Source organism: Mustela putorius, unplaced genomic scaffold (assembly GCF_011764305.1).
Source record: "Mustela putorius furo isolate JIRA1106 unplaced genomic scaffold, ASM1176430v1.1 tig00000056_pilon_pilon_pilon, whole genome shotgun sequence".
Taxonomy (NCBI): Eukaryota; Metazoa; Chordata; class Mammalia; order Carnivora; family Mustelidae; genus Mustela; species Mustela putorius.
Window position 1 is genome coordinate 6,694,622 of NW_025421263.1, and position 18,326 is coordinate 6,712,947.

Genomic DNA, 18,326 nt, shown 5'->3' on the forward strand with positions numbered 1-18,326 from the left:
GCTGTCCAGTTTTCCCAGCACCATTTATTGAAGAGGCTGTCTTTTTTCCATTGGACATTCTTTCCTGCTTTGTCGAAGATTAGTTGACTGTCAAGTTGAGGGTCTATTTCTGGGCTCTCTATTCTGTTCCATTGATCTATGGGTCTGTTTTTGTGCCAGTACCATGCTGTCTTGATGATGACAGCTTTGTAATAGAGCTTGAAGTCCGGAATTGTGATGCCACCAACGTTGGCTTTCTTTTTCAATATCCCTTTGGCTATTCGAGGTCTTTTCTGGTTCCATATAAATTTTAGAATTATTTGTTCCATTTCTTTGAAAAAGATGGATGGTACTTTAATAGGAATTGCATTAAATGTGTAGATTGCTTAGGTAGCATAGACATTTTTACAATATTTATTCTTCCAATCCAGGAGCATGGAACATTTTTCCATTTCTTTGTGTCTTCCTCAGTTTCTTTCATGAGTACTTTATAGTTTTCTGAGTATAGATTCTGTGCCTCTTTGGTTAGGTTTATTCCTAGGTATCTTATGGTTTTGGGTGCAATTGTAAATGGGATTGACTCCTTAATTTCTCTTTCTTCTGTCTTGCTGTTGGTGTAGAGAAATGCAACTGATTTCTGTGCATTGATTTTATATCCTGACACTTTACTGAATTCCTGTATAAGTTCTAGCAGTTTTGGAGTGGAGTCTTTTGGGTTTTCCACATATGGTATCATATCATCTGTGAAGAGTGATAATTTGACTTCTTCTTTGCCGATTTAGATGCCTTTAATTTCCTTTTGTTGTCTGATTGCTGAGTCTAGGACCACTAGTACTATGTTGAATAGCAGTGGTGATAATGGACATCCCTGCCGTGTTCCTGACCTTAGCGGAAAAGCTTTCAGTTTTTCTCCATTGAGAATGATATTTGCGGTGGGTTTTTCATTGATGGCTTTGATGATATTGAGGTATGTGCCCTCTATCCCTACACTTTGAAGAGTTTTGATCAGGAAGGGATGCTGTACTTTGTCAAATGCTTTTTCAGCATCTATTGAGAGTATCATATGGTTCTTGTTCTTTCTTTTATTGATGTGTTGTATCACATTGACTGATTTGCGGATGTTGAACCAACCTTGCAGCCCTGGAATAAATCCCACTTGGTCGTGGTGAATAATCCTTTTAATGTACTGTTGAATCCTATTGGCTAGTATTTTGTTGAGTATTTTCGCATCTGTGTTCATCAAGGATATTGGTCTATAGCTCTCTTTTTTGATGGGATCCTTGTCTGGTTTTGGGATCAAGGTGATGCTGGCCTCATAAAACGAGTTTGGAAGTTTTCCTTCCATTTCTATTTTTTGGAACAGTTTCAGGAGAATAGGAATTAGTTCTTCTTTAAATGTTTGGTAGAATTCCCCCGGGAAGCCGTCTGGCCCTGGGCTTTTGTTTGTTTGGAGATTTTTAATGACTGTTTCAATCTCCTTACTGGTTATGGGTCTGTTCAGGCTTTCTATTTCTTCCTGGTTCAGTTGTGGTAGTTTATATGTTTCTAGGAATGCATCCATTTCTTCCAGATTGTCAAATTTATTGGTGTAGAGTTGCTCATAGTATGTTCTTATAATAGTTTGTATTTCTTTGGTGTTAGTTGTGATCTCTCCTCTTTCATTCATGATTTTATTTATTTGGGTCCTTTCTCTTTTCTTTTTGATAATTCGGTCCAGGGGTTTATCAGTTTTATTAATTCTTTCAAAGAACCAGCTCCTACTTTTGTTGATTTGTTCTATTGTTTTTTTGGTTTCTATTTCATTGATTTCTGCTCTGATCTTTATGATTTCTCTTCTCTTGCTGGGCTTAGGGTTTCTTTCTTGTTCTTTCTCCAGATCCTTTAGGTGTAGGGTTAGGTTGTGTACCTGAGACCTTTCGTGTTTCTTGAGAAAGGCTTGTACCGCTATAGATTTTCCTCTCAGGACTGCCTTTGTTGTGTCCCACAGATTTTTAACCGTTGTATTTTCATTATCATTTGTTTCCATGATTTTTTTCAATTCTTCTTTAATTTCCCAGTTGACCCATTCATTTTTAGAAGGATGCTGTTTAGCCTCCATGTATTTGGGTTCTTTCCAAACTTCCTTTTGTGGTTGAGTTCTAGCTGTAGAGCATTGTGGTCTGAAAATATGCGGGGAATGATCCCAATCTTTTGATACTGGTTGAGTCCTGATTTAGGACCGAGGATGTGATCTATTCTGGAGAATGTTCCATGTGCACTAGAGAAGAATGTGTATTCTGTTGCTTTGGGATGAAAAGTTCTGAATATATTTGTGATGTCCATCTGTTCCAGTGTGTTGTTTAAGGCCTTTATTTCCTTGCTGATCTTTTGCTTGGATGATCTGTCCATTTCAGTGAGGGGAGTGTTAAAGTCCCCTACTATTATTGTATTATTGTTGATGTGTTTCTTTGATTTTGTTATTAATTGGTTTATATAGTTGGCTGTTCCCACGTTGGGGACATAGATATTTAAAATTGTTAAATCTTCTTGTTGGACAGACCCTTTGAGTATGACATAGTGTCCTTCCTCATCTCTTATTATAGTCTTTGGCTTAAAATCTAATTGATCTGATATAAGGATTGCCACTTCTGCTTTCTTCTGATGTCCATTAGCATGGTAAATTCTTTTCCACCCCCACACTTTAAATCTGGAGGTGTCTTTGGGCTTAAAATGAGTTTCTTGGAGGCAACATATAGATGGATTTTGTTTTTTTATCCATTCTGATACCCAGTGTCTTTTGATTGGGGCATTTAGCCCATTAACATTCAGGGTAACTATTGAGAAATATGAATTTAGTGCCATTGTATTGCCTGTAAGGTGACTGTTACTGTATATGGTCTCTGTTCCTTTCTGATCTACCACTTGTAGGCTCTCTCTTTGCTTAGAGGACCCCGTTCAAGATTTCCTGTAGAGCTGGTTTGGTGTTTGCAAATTCTTTCAGTTGTTGTTTGTCCTGGAAGCTTTTAATCTCTCCTTCTATTTTCAATGATAGCCTAGCTGGATATAGTATTCTGGGCTGCATGTTTTTCTCATTTAGTGCTCTGAAAATATCATGCCAGCTCTTTCTGGCCTGCCAGGTCTCTGTGGATAAGTCAGCTGCCAATCTAATATTTTTACCATTGTATGTTACAGACTTCTTTTCCCGGGCTGCTTTCAGGATTTTCTCTTTGTCACTGAGACTTGTAAATTTTACTATTAGGTGACGGGGTGTGGACCTATTCTTATTGATTTTGAGGGGCGTTCTCTGAACCTCCTGAATTTTGATGCTCGTTCCCTTTGCCATATTGGGGAAATTTTCCCCAATAATTCTTTCCAGTATACCTTCTGCTCCCCTCTCTCTTTCTTCTTCTTCTGGAATCCCAATTATTCTAATGTTGTTTCATCTTATGCTGTCACTTATCTCTCGAATTCTCCCCTCGTGGTCCAGTAGCTGTTTGTCCCTCTTTTGCTCAGCTTCTTTATTCTCTGTCATTTGTTCTTCTATATCACTAATTCTTTCTTCTGCCTCATTTATCCTAGCAGTGAGAGCCTCCATTTTTGATTGCACCTCATTAATAGCTTTTTTGATTTCTACTTGGTTAGATTTTAGTTCTTTTATTTCTCCAGAAAGGGCTTTTATATCTCTCGAGAGGGTTTCTCTAATATCTTCCATGCCTTTTCGAGCCCAGCTAGAACCTTGAGAATTATCATTCTGAACTCTAGATCTGACATATTCCCAATGTCTGTATTGATTAGGTCCCTAGCCTTCGGTACTGCCTCTTGTTCTTTTTTCTGTGTTGAATTTTTCCATCTTGTCATTTTGTCCAGATAAGAGTATATGAAGGAGCAAGGAAAATACTAAAAGGGTGGCAACAACCCCAGGAAAATAAGCTTTAACCAAATTAGAAGAGATCCCAAATCGTGAGGGGGGACAAAGGGGATAAAAAGAGGTTCAAAAAGGAAGAAAGAAAAAAAAAAAAAAGAAAAGAAAAGAATTTAAAAAAAAGAAAACAAATAAGAAAAATATAAAAAAGAAAAAAAATATATATTAGATAAACTAGTTAAAAAACGTTAAAAAAGAAAAAGGTAAAAGTTAAAAAAAATTTTTACCAGAAGGCCAGAAAAAAAAACAAAAAATGAAAAAGAAAAAAATTAAATTTACTGCAAGACTAAAAAAAAAAAAAATCACAGGGAAAAAGCCATGAGTTCCTTGCTTTGCTTTCTCCGCCTCTGGAATTCTGCTGCTCTCCTTGGTATTGAAACCGCACTCCTTGGTAGGTGAACTTGGTCTTGGCTGGATTTCTTGTTGATCTTCTGGGGGAGGGGCCTGGTGTAGTGATTCTCGAGAGTCTTTGCCCCAGACAGAATTGCACCGCCCTTACCAGCGGCCGGGTCGGCTTTGCTTTCAGGAGCTTTTGTTCCCTGAGCGCTTTCTGTAGAGTTCCGGAGGACGGGGAATACAAATGGCGGCCTCCTGGTCTCTGGCTCCAAGCCGAGAGCCCGGGGGCCACACTCCTCAGTGCGCCCTCAGAGAACAGCGCCCAGTTACTCCCGTCTGCCTGACCTCCGGCCGTGCTCCGATTCACGGTGCCTGCGACAGGTTCAAGGTAACCGCAAGTTGTGAGCTTACTGTCGGCTCTGTCTCTGCAGCCAGCTTTCCCATTCCAATACGCGCAAGCTCTGCGACACCCAGATACCCCCAATCCTTCTGTTACCCTGCGGGACCCGAGGCCATGCTGACCCCGCGTGGGCTTTGCCCTGGTTTAGCCTCTGGAGCGATGTCCCTCAGCGGAACAGACTTTTAAAAGTCCTGATTTTGTGCGCGGTTGCTCCACCGCTTGCTGGGATCCGGCCCCTCCCCCCGGGGTCTATCTTCCCGTCGCTTTGGATTCACTTCTCCGCCGGTCCTACCTTTCAGAAAGTGGTTGTTTTTCTGTTTCCAGAATTGCTGTTCTTCTTCTCTTCGATCTGCCGATGGATTTTCAGGTGTTTGCAATCTTTAGATAAGCTATCTAGCTGATCTCTGGCTAGCTGAAGTAGTCTCAGCCTGCTACTTCTCCGCCATCTTGACTCCTCCTCAGATAATTCTAATACATTTTTCATCTTGGTATTGGTATCTACTGATCATATTTTTTTAAAAAAATTCAATTTGAGATCTTCTTTGGTTCTTCATATGATGAGTGATTTCTGTTGAAACCAGAACATTTTCATATTATTTTAAGACTCTGAATCTTGTTTAAACTTGCCTTGTTTTGTGGGCTTTCTCTTACTGTGTCCTTCCAGGAGAAGGAAGGATGTTGCATCAGAACTTCCAGAAGTAGAAGTTCAGATCCTCACACTGTGTGGGTCTCTTCATTATTTCAGGGTGGTATTGGGAATTTTTAATACCCCATGTGGTCTCCACTGATACGACAGGGGGAATGCCCTTGTTACCGCTCTGTGCTGATAGAAGTCCTGCCTCTCTGCTAGGCCTCCTGTAGTATCATCCTCAGTGTAAAAGAGGGGAAGCAGTTTGCTTCTGCTGGGTGGGGGTGAAGGTCCTGATGCAGTGGGAGAAGCAGACCCTTGTTAGTGGTCTATGGAGATGGAAGTCTAGAAGTCCCAGCTTCTTGTCTGGCCTTCTCCAATACCACTGCAGTGAGAGTATTGGGTGCCTTGTTACATCCTCTTAAAGGTGGAAGGCTCAGTTCTCCACTCAGACTTTGCTGCATGAATGGAGACGGGGTTACACTTTTTTTGTGTGTGGTGTTTGGCTCAAGTAGAGAGAGTATTAGCCAAAAGGGTTTTCGTCTTGCTAAGCTGCTTTTTGCTTTGTTCTGTGACTAGAGGAAGCAGGATTTTATTGGGGCTATTTTTTTTTTTATCTGTGCCCATTGGCATATCAATTTCAGCTCCTTCAGCTTCAAATCTGGTATATATAAGGCAAAAAGGACACACAAGAACTCACCACCAAGTGAAGGTGCCCAGCTGATCTCCATTTATATCTCCCAGTCTTTTATCAGTTTCTCCTTTTTCCAACCTACTAATGCCTCTACTCACTAACTTGAACCCTGGCTAGTGATCTCAAGACAGAAAGCAAGGAAGTTCTACAGAATAGATGCTATTTATTTTATAGATGGAGGAGATTTTCAGAGTACCATAGAATATATCAAGATTTTAATGACAATAGATATAAAGGATAAATAAGATCTAGAACATTAGACTGAATTATGTTATATTATATTGAAGAGTAATTATACACAATATTATATTAGTTTCAGATGGAAAACATAGTTATTTGATATTTATATACATTGGGAAATAATCAGCACAGTAAGACAAGTCACAATCTGTCACCATACAAAATTGTTGCAAAATTATTGACTATATTCCCTATGCTGTAACTTATATTCTATAACTTTACTTATTTTATTAATGGAAGATTGTACTTTTAATTCCTTTAATTTATTTTTATTCATCTCCTACCCCCTCCCCTGAAACAACCATCAGTTTGTTCTCTGTATCTGTGAGTCTTGTTTGTTTTGTTTTTGATTCCACGTATAAGGCAAATAATACAGTATTTATCTTTCTCTGACTTTTCTCACTTAACATAATACTCTGTAGGTCTACCCCTCTTGTCACAAATGACAAGATTTCATTCTCTCTTGTGGTTGAGTAATATTCCATTATATGTATTTACCACATCTTCTTTATTCATTCAATTATAAGTGGATACTTAGGTTGCTTTTGTATCTCACCTATTGTAAATAAAGCTGCAGCAAAAATTGGGATACCTGTGACTTTTTGAATTAGTGTTTTCATTTTTATCAGATAAATACACAGAAGCAGAATTGCTGGGTCAAATGGTAACTCTATTTTTAATTTTTTGAGGAAACTTCATTCTGTTTTCCAGAGTGGCTGTACCAGTTTACATTCCTGCCAACAGTGCACAACGGTGGCCTTCTGTCTGCATCTTCACCAACACTTGTCATTTCTTTTGATATTAGCCATTCTGATTGGTGTGATGCGATATCTCAGTGTGGTTTTGATTTGCATTTTCCTGATGGTTAAGATGTGGAACATCTTTCCATATGCCTGTTGATCATCTATATATACTTTGGCAAAATGTCTTTTCAGGTCTTCTGCTCAGTTTTTTTTTTTTTTTTAAGATTTTATTTATTCATCTGAGAGAGAAAGATAGAGAGAGCACAGGCAAGGGGAGAGGCAGAGGGAGAGGGAGAAGCAGACTCCCTGAGCTGCTGAACTGGTAGCCTGACATGAGGCTGGATCCCAGGACCTGGAGATCATGACCTGAATTGAAGGCATACACTTATTTAACCATCTGAGCCACCCAGGTGCCTTTTCTGCCCAGTTTTTAACTGGACTGTGTTTTTTATATTGAGTGGTATGAGTTATAATGTGAATATTAGTATACTTAATGATGTCCCAAAGTCCCTTAAACTACCCAGTTTTAAAATTATTTTTCTCTTTGCTGTTTGGTTTGGCTTATTTTTACTATTCTGACTTCCAGATTGCGGATCCATTTTTCTGTATCAACTAATCTGCCTTTTCTTCCCTCTGGCGTATTTAACATTTTATTATTGCATTCTTCAGCTCTGGCTGGTGCTTTCTTATATTTTCTATCTCTTTGCTGAAATTCTCACTGTTTTCATCCATTCTTCTACTGAGTTTGGTGAGCATTTTTATAACCTTTACTATGAACTCTTTATCAGGTAGATTGTTTACTCCATTTAATTTAGTTCTTTTACCAAGATTTTGTCTTGTTCATTCATTTAGAACATATTCTTCCATCTCTTCATTTGCCTGACTCTCCGTGTGTGCTACTAAGTATTAAGTAGTCCAGCTCTTTTTCCTGGTCTAGAAGGAGTGGCCTCATGTAAATGTTGTCTTGTGGGGCCCAGAAGTGCACATATTCCTGGCCACAGTAGCCAGGTGTTCCAGGAGCATCCCCTGTGTAGGCTGTGTGCACCCTCCCGTTGTGGTGAATACATGACTGTTGTGGGCATGTGATAGGTGGGAGTGGCCTCTGGCCCAGCTGGCTGGGATACCTGGCTGTGACTGCAGCAGGAGCATGGTGGATGGGGTTATTGTCTTGTCAACTGCAAGGCCTGACCAAGGCATAGGGTTGTTTGATGCCCTTTATGGAGCATGCCCTCTGACATTAGCAGTCTAGAGGAAGGATTCTAAAATGGCACTCACCAGTGCCAGGATCAGCATGGAAGAACAAGGTGGTAAAACTGGCTACCTCCACTGTCTAAGTTCTTGGGGGAAAAGAAGCTCAGCTGCCTCCTGTTCTTGCACTGGTTTCCATGTCAAGTGAGTCAGCACCTGAGCCTTTTAAAAGTGGGTTTTTCAATTACTATGGTTCTGTAGTTTTCCTGGACATATTCCTTATCCGTTTTCAGAGTTAGGTATTTTGAGGACTCATGTCTCCTGTTCAGAATCTAAGGGTTAATTTGCATGACCTGGAGCTCACATCTTTTACTCCTCAGGGTAAAGCTGTGTAACTTTGAGATCCCTCCTAAACATGGAGTGCTGTGCCTGAGATGTGTTTTTTTTTTTTTTTCCCCCCTTAATGAGACTGTATCTCTGCCTCTTCTACACATTCTGTTGATGTCCCTTAGTACTGAGGCTCTGTTCATCCACATTCTTGATCCCCTTCAGAGGGAATTTTTCCATATATGGTTGTAGATTGGTTAGGTCTATGGAAGGGATGAGATCAGGTTCTCCCTGTGCCATCTTGAATTCTCTACAGAATTGTGTTATTTTAAAATTTAGCTTTCAGGCATTAAAATAATTACCCAACGAAGGAAAGTTGAACATATTTAAGAACATCTATATTTTAATTCTTTGTGTTTGAGCTTCCTAATAGAAAAACATGTGTTTGGATTCTGAAACTTACATTTTGCTACAAAAGTCATAGAGTGATACTTATGGAGTTTAAAAGTTGACCAGAAAATTTAGTCTCCAGAAATAAATATGAGTTATTTTTATTGCTTACAGGCCAAATGCAACTTCTAAAATGAACATTGTACCCATGTAACATTTGTATCCTGAGATAGACTTCAAAATGAGAATGAGTAAAAAAAGCTTAACATTTTCAATATATATGTCAAACTTAGAGAAAATATGTAAGCTTGATAAATTCATAAGACTGTTACACATTGACAAAAAATATAAAAAAGAGAAATTAAATTTTTTTGTCTTTTTAATTTAGTGGTTTTGCTATGGAAAACATACTTTCTAGTTTCAAAATACATTTGTTCCAGTATACTTTGCTTTTCAAAACACAAACTTTTGCAAAGTAATTTCTATGAAATTGTTATTGAAACCCAAGTTTGGCTGCTTACTACTTGAAAGACAATACTGAAGAGACAAGTGTTGGTTAGAAAGGAAAGAGTGCTTTGTTTAGGAGGCTGGCAACCTGGGAAGATGGTAGATTGGTGTCCAAGGGCCATCTCTGAGGTTCCAGGTGAAGAAGTGGGGTTTTTAAAGGGGAAATTCAGGGTAGGAGATTACATACATATTGATGAAAAGGGAAGAGAAACTTATGACTATTCATGAGGAAAGATGGACCACACATATTGAGCAAACATATATGTAACAAATCTCATTTCACTTTGGGGTAGGGACTTAACACCAGAAAGAGGAAAAATTCAGCCCCTCACATCAGGAGGTTATATTAGGACAGGGAGAAGGGGCTGTGGGCATACTCAGAGCTGGTATAAACTGGAATGGGGTCTTAGTCTTGTTATCTCTGTGAAAGAATGCAGGGCCTTGCTTGTTCATAGGCTGGCACCATGTCAGTTGACCTTGAGTTCAGTCTTCTACAGAAACAGCTAGTGGATTTGTTAGTAGGATCTGAAAACACACAATAGCTGATTAGGGAGAACAGGATTCTCTGAAAAACAAGCTTTCAACATTCTGCTAGTTTCAGCCTCATGAACCCTGTGGTGCACAGTTTCAAAAGGATATGTCATTTATTTTTAGACAGAATAACAATAGTTATTAATGAAAGCACAATGAAATTTGAATTATAGGGAATTTTTGATGCTGATTTTTAAAATAATGCTGTTTGCTAAGGAAAGGGATAATTTTAAAAAGTGTAATAAGAAACAGCAATGATAATGTAATCTAGCTTTTAGCATGTTTTAAAATTTTGCCTGCATACATAAATCTGTCATCATACACGCATAATTATCTGTGTTATTTCCCCCTTAAATTTAGTTGAGGACCTTCTGTTGTTAATATCATCCTGTCCCCAATGCCTAGTGTGTACCTTGTGCTATTCATAAGAAAGATGCTGTGAATAAAAGACAAAATAGTGTCTTTGCCTTATGATTTGAACAATTAAAAACATAAAGCCTGTTGTTTAAGTATGAATGAGATAGTTGTTTCCTATAGTAATCATGGGTTTTTAAAAATAAGGAATGACTTAAATTGGGTAAATTATATAGAAATTATTCCCTTTTGAACATATTTTTATTAACTGCAAAAGATACTATTATCCACGTGAAACATGTAAGTTTTCTGGTCAAGAAATATTGCATATGGTGATTTCCTTTTAAATGTGTGACTCAAACTGAAAACCACACACACACACTCACACACACATACACACACACAATCTAAAGGTTGTAATTTGAAGCATTAGGAAGTTCTTATCTGCGTCATTTTTTATTCTTGACAGTTTCATTACCATACTAGCTCATTTTTGCTACCAGTAATTTTCAGGAATGACAAGTTTATATGATGAAAGTAAATGAGACACATATTTATATGAGGAAAAATTGAGAAATAATAAATTGGAGATTAATATAACCAAGATCACTTTTAAGAATATGTTACGTAGGACTACTCTCTTATTAATAAGGAGTGTATTAAATCCCTCTTGATGTGATATCATAATTGCTTTATATAATATTACATTGTAAATATTTTTGTACTTTTAAGTACATATTTGATATGATAACTATGTGTGGAGAGTATTGTTATGTTAGTGTAAAAAAAGTTATGTTTGTGTAAAATCTCCAATGAATGCTAAGAGGTGAGCCCAGCCAACTAGTTAATGAATCATGGCCTATTTAAGGAAGCTGAGGACTTCTTATTTCTTATTTAGTTATGTCACATAATTAAACGATATTTCCATAATAGAGGTTCTCTCCTTCAGTACACACACACACACACACACACACAACTCTTTTCAAATAAGAGAACCTTCAAATACATTTCTAGAAGAGGTTTTAATAAATTAAATGAGTGAAGATTTAGTACAACCAAACTGAAGCTCTTTGGAGTACTTTTCTGTTATTACTTTAACATTGAAGAAATTATTCTTCTTTTACTGACATATATACTATATTTAAATAATCTCTCTGACTAAATATAACATCCTATGTCTAATTTTTGATTAAACTGTGTGGATGAAATTCTAAAATTATTGAAATGGCTAGCAGAACCCAAGAATATGTTTTTGTAAATAAAACAGATTAGAAAATTTCAAGTATTTATGTGTGATTTAGGTTATAATATCATATAAATTTGATTACTTATTTAGTTATTTATAGATACTAAAACTATACCTCGAGCTGTGTACAAAATATGATTTAAATGCATTTCTGTAGTAAATATGCATGGCTTTCTTTGTGAGAAAGTAAAGTAAATGATAAGCATTGAGTCTATTGGCAGAAGCTAAAATATCCCTTTGTTTTGATAAGTGGTTTCTAAAGCACAGTTAGTAAATAAAACTTTTGGAGTAGAGAATTCTAAAGGGAGAAAGCAAGATGGGATATCCACAGAGTCCCAGATTTTGATGACTGCTCTGAGAGTCTGGGGATAATACAAAGATATGATATGTAGAGACTGTTCTCAACCTCTGTTCCAAACAAGGCAGCAATTTCACTCTTCACAAAAGTTCACTTATAATGCTAAGACTTACTCCTCAAATAGGACTGGAAAATTAGAGCTTCAAAATTGGTCTTCTTTCTGGTACACTTAAGGAAGTGTGTAGGAGTATGAATGTGAGTCTGTGTGTGCATGTGTGTGGTGGTGGAGTTTAAATCACAGAATGCTTGCTGAAAATGGCCTTTTAAAATTTTAAATTGGGGAATTTAAATAGAAGGTATGAGTAAGTTTTATATATATAAAATATATTTTCTATTATATAATCATAATTTACAATATTCACATAATATTTGTGTTTATGTTCATATATTTATTATATATATATTCATAATTGTATATATGTGATTTCCCAAAGTCATATTTAAATAATTTCAATTTTAGTTGCTGCCTTTGTTCTCATTCCACTGACCAGTCCCTATTTTTTGCCAGATATTTTCCTAGACCCACTGCATAAATTGATATGGACTAGACCCTGAAATTGTGATTGCTCAATCAAAAATAGCCAATCAAGCCATACTCTTTTAAAGTCAGTTGAGTTCTCACAATTGGTAAATCGTAACTACACATTAAGAAAGGGTAGGGAGAATCCTCTTAAGGTTTGCCTCTGTTAGCTAAAACAAAGTTCCATCAAAGCAGTATGGAACTATGTTTCCACTTGGGCTATTTTACATCCCAAACCTTCTCTAAATATGTTAATATATTGGTGTTTCACATCTTTTTTTTTTTTTTCTTAGTATGAAACACTAAGAAGGGTAAAATTCCCCCCCAAAAAACATATAATAAATAGGTAAAATTCCAGCTCCACAATTCCTATTCCTACTTATCAGTAGCTTCTTGTGTATTTTTATATAGTTATATTTATATAAACATATTTTTAACAATTCTTACTCAGCAGAATTTTACACGTATCTATGTGGTATAAAGTATATACGATTAAAGCCAACACTTATATACCAGCTTAAAAAATAACATTACCAGGACATGTTCATAATTGAGGAAAAAATGGAAGTAATCTACATGTATAATGATAGGAGATACACAAACGCATCTTAACTTGTTTTGTTTTGTTTTGTTTTCACCCACTATATCTTAATTTTATGTGCTGTATTCCTCTAAACACTGCCATCTGGCTCTTGACCAGAAGATATGACTCAGTGTTTGTCCAGATAAAGGCCAGGGTCCTGCTACCTGAAGTACTGCTAGGAAATAATTTGTGTTAATTCTTATATATATAAGCATGAGTTTTACCCAGCCATAATCTGGTAAAGGTGAATGGAATCTATATAACTAGTCATTTTATTACAAAAAAATGCAAAAACTAGAGTAGCTATAGTGTACTAAGAGTATATAATGACAGGTTTCCTTTTTCAGTAAAAGCAGTAAATATCAATAACGGAGATTCCCAAGGCAAACTGTGGAATTTAGGATTAAGAACAGTAGGAAATTAAGCAGTAGAGTCAAGAGTTAACCCTTCGGTGGCCTTTTGTAATATCAGTGTTTTTTTAAGATGTTGGGGTTGGCATCTATTTTTTTCTTTTAAAAAATATTTTATTTATTTATTTGGCAGAGAGAGATCACAAGTAGTCAGAGAGGCAGTCAGAGAGAGAGGGGGAAGCAGGCTCCCCACTGAGCAGAGAGCCCGATGTGGGACTCAATTCCAGGACCTTGAGACCATGACCTGAGCCAAAGGCCGAGGCTTAATACACTGAGCCACCCAGACACCCCAGCATCTATTTTTTCTGAGAGCATTTCTGATTGCTAGAGAGAGTTCAATGTGAAATAATTATTCTGTATCTTATAGGGAATGTTATAAATTTAATAGTTTAGAGATTATCAACTGAATAATCACTATGACATCTGATCTGGCTGAAATATACATAATTTCTTTGGATTCTCTGAGTGTGGTTGGCTAATTCACTTTAGTCACAAATTAAGAATGATTGCCTTTCACCAGTTTGTCTTTGGTTCATGATCACTCTGACCCTTTTTTAGTTTCTAGTTGTGAATGCAGTTTACAGACAGAGTCTGTCTCATTAAAGAGATAAATGGCCTCAGTCATTTAAAAACCACCATCTCCAGAAATAGAATCCATGGGGAAGTCAAAGATTAGAAGTACCAGAAGATTTCTCTTATCCATGTATTGTAGTAATATGGTCTGTATAATGGTTAAATATTGGATTGTATTGTGTTGGTATTTCAAATGAGAACACTGACAAGCACTGACTTAGGGAGTACCTAAGATAAATGTTGATTTGCACTTTGAGTCCCTTGACATAAAATAACCTATCAAAAATTTATTCCATGACATAAGCCTTGTCATATGGGCAACATTTTAGAACCCTAAATATTCAGGTAGTCTGATGGTCTCATCAGTTACTATTGGATCTTTTGTGAAACCGAGATAATAGTCAAATGACTAAACCAGCAGATTTTTAAAATATCCTTTTGAAGAGATGTTTTATGAATAGAACAATTCTAAATGTACTCTGTCCTCAACTTTTATTCTCAGGTAGGAGAGACGAGATGCAAAAAGGTGTGCACTTCCAAGTCTGACCTGAGGTCTAATGACTTCAGCATTGTTGGAAGCTTACCAAGAGATTTTGAATTATCCAATTATGACTGCTATGGAAAACCTATTGAAGTCAACAATGGGCTTGGGAAATCTCAGGCGAAGAACAACAAGAAGCCGCCACCTGCCAAACCTGTGATTCCAACAGCAGCAAAGCGAATTGATCTTTATGCAAGAGCGTTGTTTCCTTTCTGCTTCTTGTTCTTCAATGTTATATATTGGTCTATATATTTATGATAAATCTTTCTGATTTGTGTAAAATAAAATGCCATTTCATTGTGACCGGCCTCACTCATAAATGCCAATCTGAGAAATTTTGCATTTTCATAGCAATATATTGCATTTTGGATGCCATTTGATTGTAATAAAAATGTGGCACCTTACTTTTGAATGGCAGCATGATCTTGTTACTTCTGTGCTCTACTAATGATGTATATATGTATAGCGAACACATTGCTTTAAGAATAAATGAAGGATAAGCATACTACATAAAATAAAATCCAAACAATTATCTTCAGTTAGTGTAAATTGCAGATACTTCAGATGATTCTCATAATAAAATGATGTGCACGCTGGATCCTGTTATGGTCACCATTCTAATGTATGTAGAATTTCAAATTTCCTTCCTTGTAACTTTCAGAGAAAACCATCTTAATCTTGTATAATTTTAGATGATATTATCACAGATTAAGCAAAATTATATTACATATTGTTTAAACTTTGTAAGTAGAAACATATCAACTATAATTATGTGGGCTCTGTGGAGAAATAAAGTTCAAAAAATTACTAATTTGCAAAATCAGCTCATTTTAAAGTGTGCCTGTGTTGTCAAAATGCCAGTTTATGAAACACAGAGAGCATTTTTGAAACTAAGGGAAATCTAGATTTATGTAAATTCATACTGAATTCTGACTTCTGAGAAAAATAAAGGATAGATACATTGATTAAATATTTCTGGCAAAAGAAAGTCTATTTAATCCACGTTAAAGCCTAAATATATTTTCATGGATTTCATTTTGTTGATACAGATTATACAAAATCATTGTGCCTTAAAGAGTCATAAATATTTTAAATTGAAATATAATAATGGATATGTGATTTCACATAATTTTTAAGAAATGAAGAGGAAAATACACTATTACTGGAAATAACTTGAGTTTGGGGGAAAAATCATGGGAGGATTTTAATTTCTTTATTAAAATGCTTACATTTTTTTAAGTAAAATTGACTTTTTTTCTGAATTCATTTCTTTTTTTATTTGAATACTTTTTGGATTTGCTATAAAACATTTAAAGATTAAGTATGTAATATCTTTGTTTAAGTTAGGTCTTACTGCTAGTTGTATTTTCTTTCTTGTCAGAAGTCTAGACTTTTTAGATTTATTTACATTGATCTTGTTTGAACCTGAAAATAGGCACTTGATGATCTATAAGTCTCCCATTTCCTAGTGTTATCAATCCAGTGTAACTTTTTTATTTCTCCATAGCAGAAATTGGAATTATCCATAATTCATATAACACAAGCATAAGACAAAGTAAGTATATTTACATTATTTAGAGAGTTTTGTTGGAGCTGAGAGTTTATATGGTCAATTCAATGATAAAATGTGTTTAAATATTGTTTATGCAAATTGATATATGTAATTCAATGCTATTTCATTAAAGACTTTAATTTTTTAAAGATTTTCACGGATTACCAAATTTTTAAAAAGTAAGATGTAATCTAATCCACTGTAGTCCTTCAGCACCCCCTAGCTGCAAAATTTAGCCATCTGAATAGTTATAAAATGCCACAAGTAACCCCACCAATGGACTTGAATATCCTGTGAGGACCCAGGGCAGTAACACTTTAATGGAACTGTGATGGGGGAAAAAAAAAAGCCTTGAGTAGAACTTAAACCATTTAAAATTTTTACTTATAAAAATTAGATTTGATTATAATACATTTTCTATGTTGCCTCAAATTTCATTCATATTCAGGAGTTTGATTTAGAAACAGAATTTTAAGTGGGAAATGTACCAAATGGAAGACAGGTTTCATCATGCAAGAATTTATTGAAAAAAAAATGTGAATGAATTCCTTTATGTAATATACTATTGTCGCCTCTTAAGATCAATTTTAAAGATTTTATTTATTTATTTGACAGAGAGAGATCACAAGTAGGCAGAGAAGCAGAGAGAGAGAGAGAGAGAGGAGGAAGCAGGCTCCCTGCCGAGCAGAGAGCCCGTTGCGGGACTCGATCCCAGGACCCTGAGATCACGACCTGAGCCAAAGGCAGTGGCTTAACCCACTGAGCTACCCAGGCGCCCTTAAGATCAATTTTAATACCCAACTATAAATATGTCCTGTTCCAGGACTAAGTGTGTTATGGAACATCAAATGGAACATGATCATAACAAAGAAGTACAATCTGTGTCCACTTATAGTTGTTTTGTAATTGTTACCTCAAAGATTTAGTTGCTTAACAAAACGGTAGTTCTGGTCTATGTCTCTAAATATTATGTCTTTCTGGGAGACTTAAAGTATATCTACCTGGATATCAGTATCTTAGATTCAGTGTCTCCAAAATAAAAATTATCTTCTCTTCACAAATCAGTAGGTTTCCTTATTTCTTGTTCTTGTTAAAGTGTTAAAGATGTCGCTATTGTAGTCAGCCATATTAAATCTTCCTTCCTTCTCTCGTTTTTCACCCTTTCAAGAGGCATAGAGATTTTCCCTCTCACCCTTACCACTGCCTCCTCTCCATTTCTGCTGATACAACCTTAATTTAGTTGCCTTTCCCATTCTTTTTCAGACTGTGACAGCAGTTTTTAATCTCTCTCCACTCTATCTCAGCTGATTTTTACTATTACTATTATTATTATTATTATTATTATTATTTTGATTAAGTACTTTCCATACCTAATGTGGGGCTTGAACTCATGACCTTGAAATGAAGCATTGTGTCCTGCTCAGATTGAGCCAACCAGGTGCCCCAACTCAGCTTAGTTTAAACTAACTGTGAGATACTAGTTTTTTAAATTATCCAAGTAAGATATGAATACCTGATATATTAGAAAGCAAGATGTATTTAGAGTGGGCACTAAACATTGGTGTCATGGCCATCTTTCTTCAAGCTCTTCTCTCTTCTTCCCAGAGGTTATCACCTTATTCTAGGTAAATTTACAACTCTATCCAGGTTTAAGTATAAAAGATAATTTAATTCAATGGGATTTAACATAAAGGGGATTTTACCATATGCATAGTTTTGCAACTTCTTTATTTTTCGTTTACTGTTTTAAGTTTTGGAGATCTTTTTGTGTGAGGACATATTGGACATTTATAAATCTATCCTCTGTCTCCTGATTATTCTAAAGCATGAATGTGCTTGAATGTAGCTGCTTCTTAAGCAGAAGTTTTGATTGGTTTACTTTTCTAATCAAAATAGTATTGCACTAAGTATCTTTGTGCACACATGAATATACTTCCATGAGACATATGTCAGAAATGGAGTGCTGAGTTTAAAGATGTGTACATTTTAAATTTGAGGGTGTTCTCCCATATTTCTCTCCAAAAATTACTAATGTTGATTTTCATCATGATATATCCAACTCTCACAACCTAGTCATCTCTAAACCTACTTTATGTCACTGATACACTACTTTTCTTTTTAAAAGCTTTCTTGAGATTGTTTCAGACTTTTAGAAAGCTTGCAAAAATATTCCAAAGAATTCCTGTTTACCACTTATACAGATTCCCTAAATGTTAATATGTCATCATACTTACTTATTTCCCTCCTACTGTGTGTGTGTGTGTGTGTGTGTGAGTGTGTGTGTACTTGAGACTTTTTTTTCTGAAACATTTAAAATAAATTTGA

At 35.9% G+C, this 18,326-nt stretch overlaps 1 protein-coding gene across 1 annotated transcript in view; it reads left to right on the forward strand.

The window, feature by feature from the left end:
- Nucleotides 1-16,649, forward strand: part of GLRB (glycine receptor beta) — a 102,620-nt gene extending 85,971 nt beyond the window's left edge. Inside the window, exon 10 of the mRNA XM_045085074.1 lies at nt 14,411-16,649. Coding sequence (XP_044941009.1) covers nt 14,411-14,707 — 297 coding nt within the window. The 3' untranslated portion in view covers nt 14,708-16,649. The remainder of the gene's footprint in view (nt 1-14,410) is intronic.
- The last annotated feature ends 1,677 nt before the right edge of the window (nt 16,650-18,326 follow it).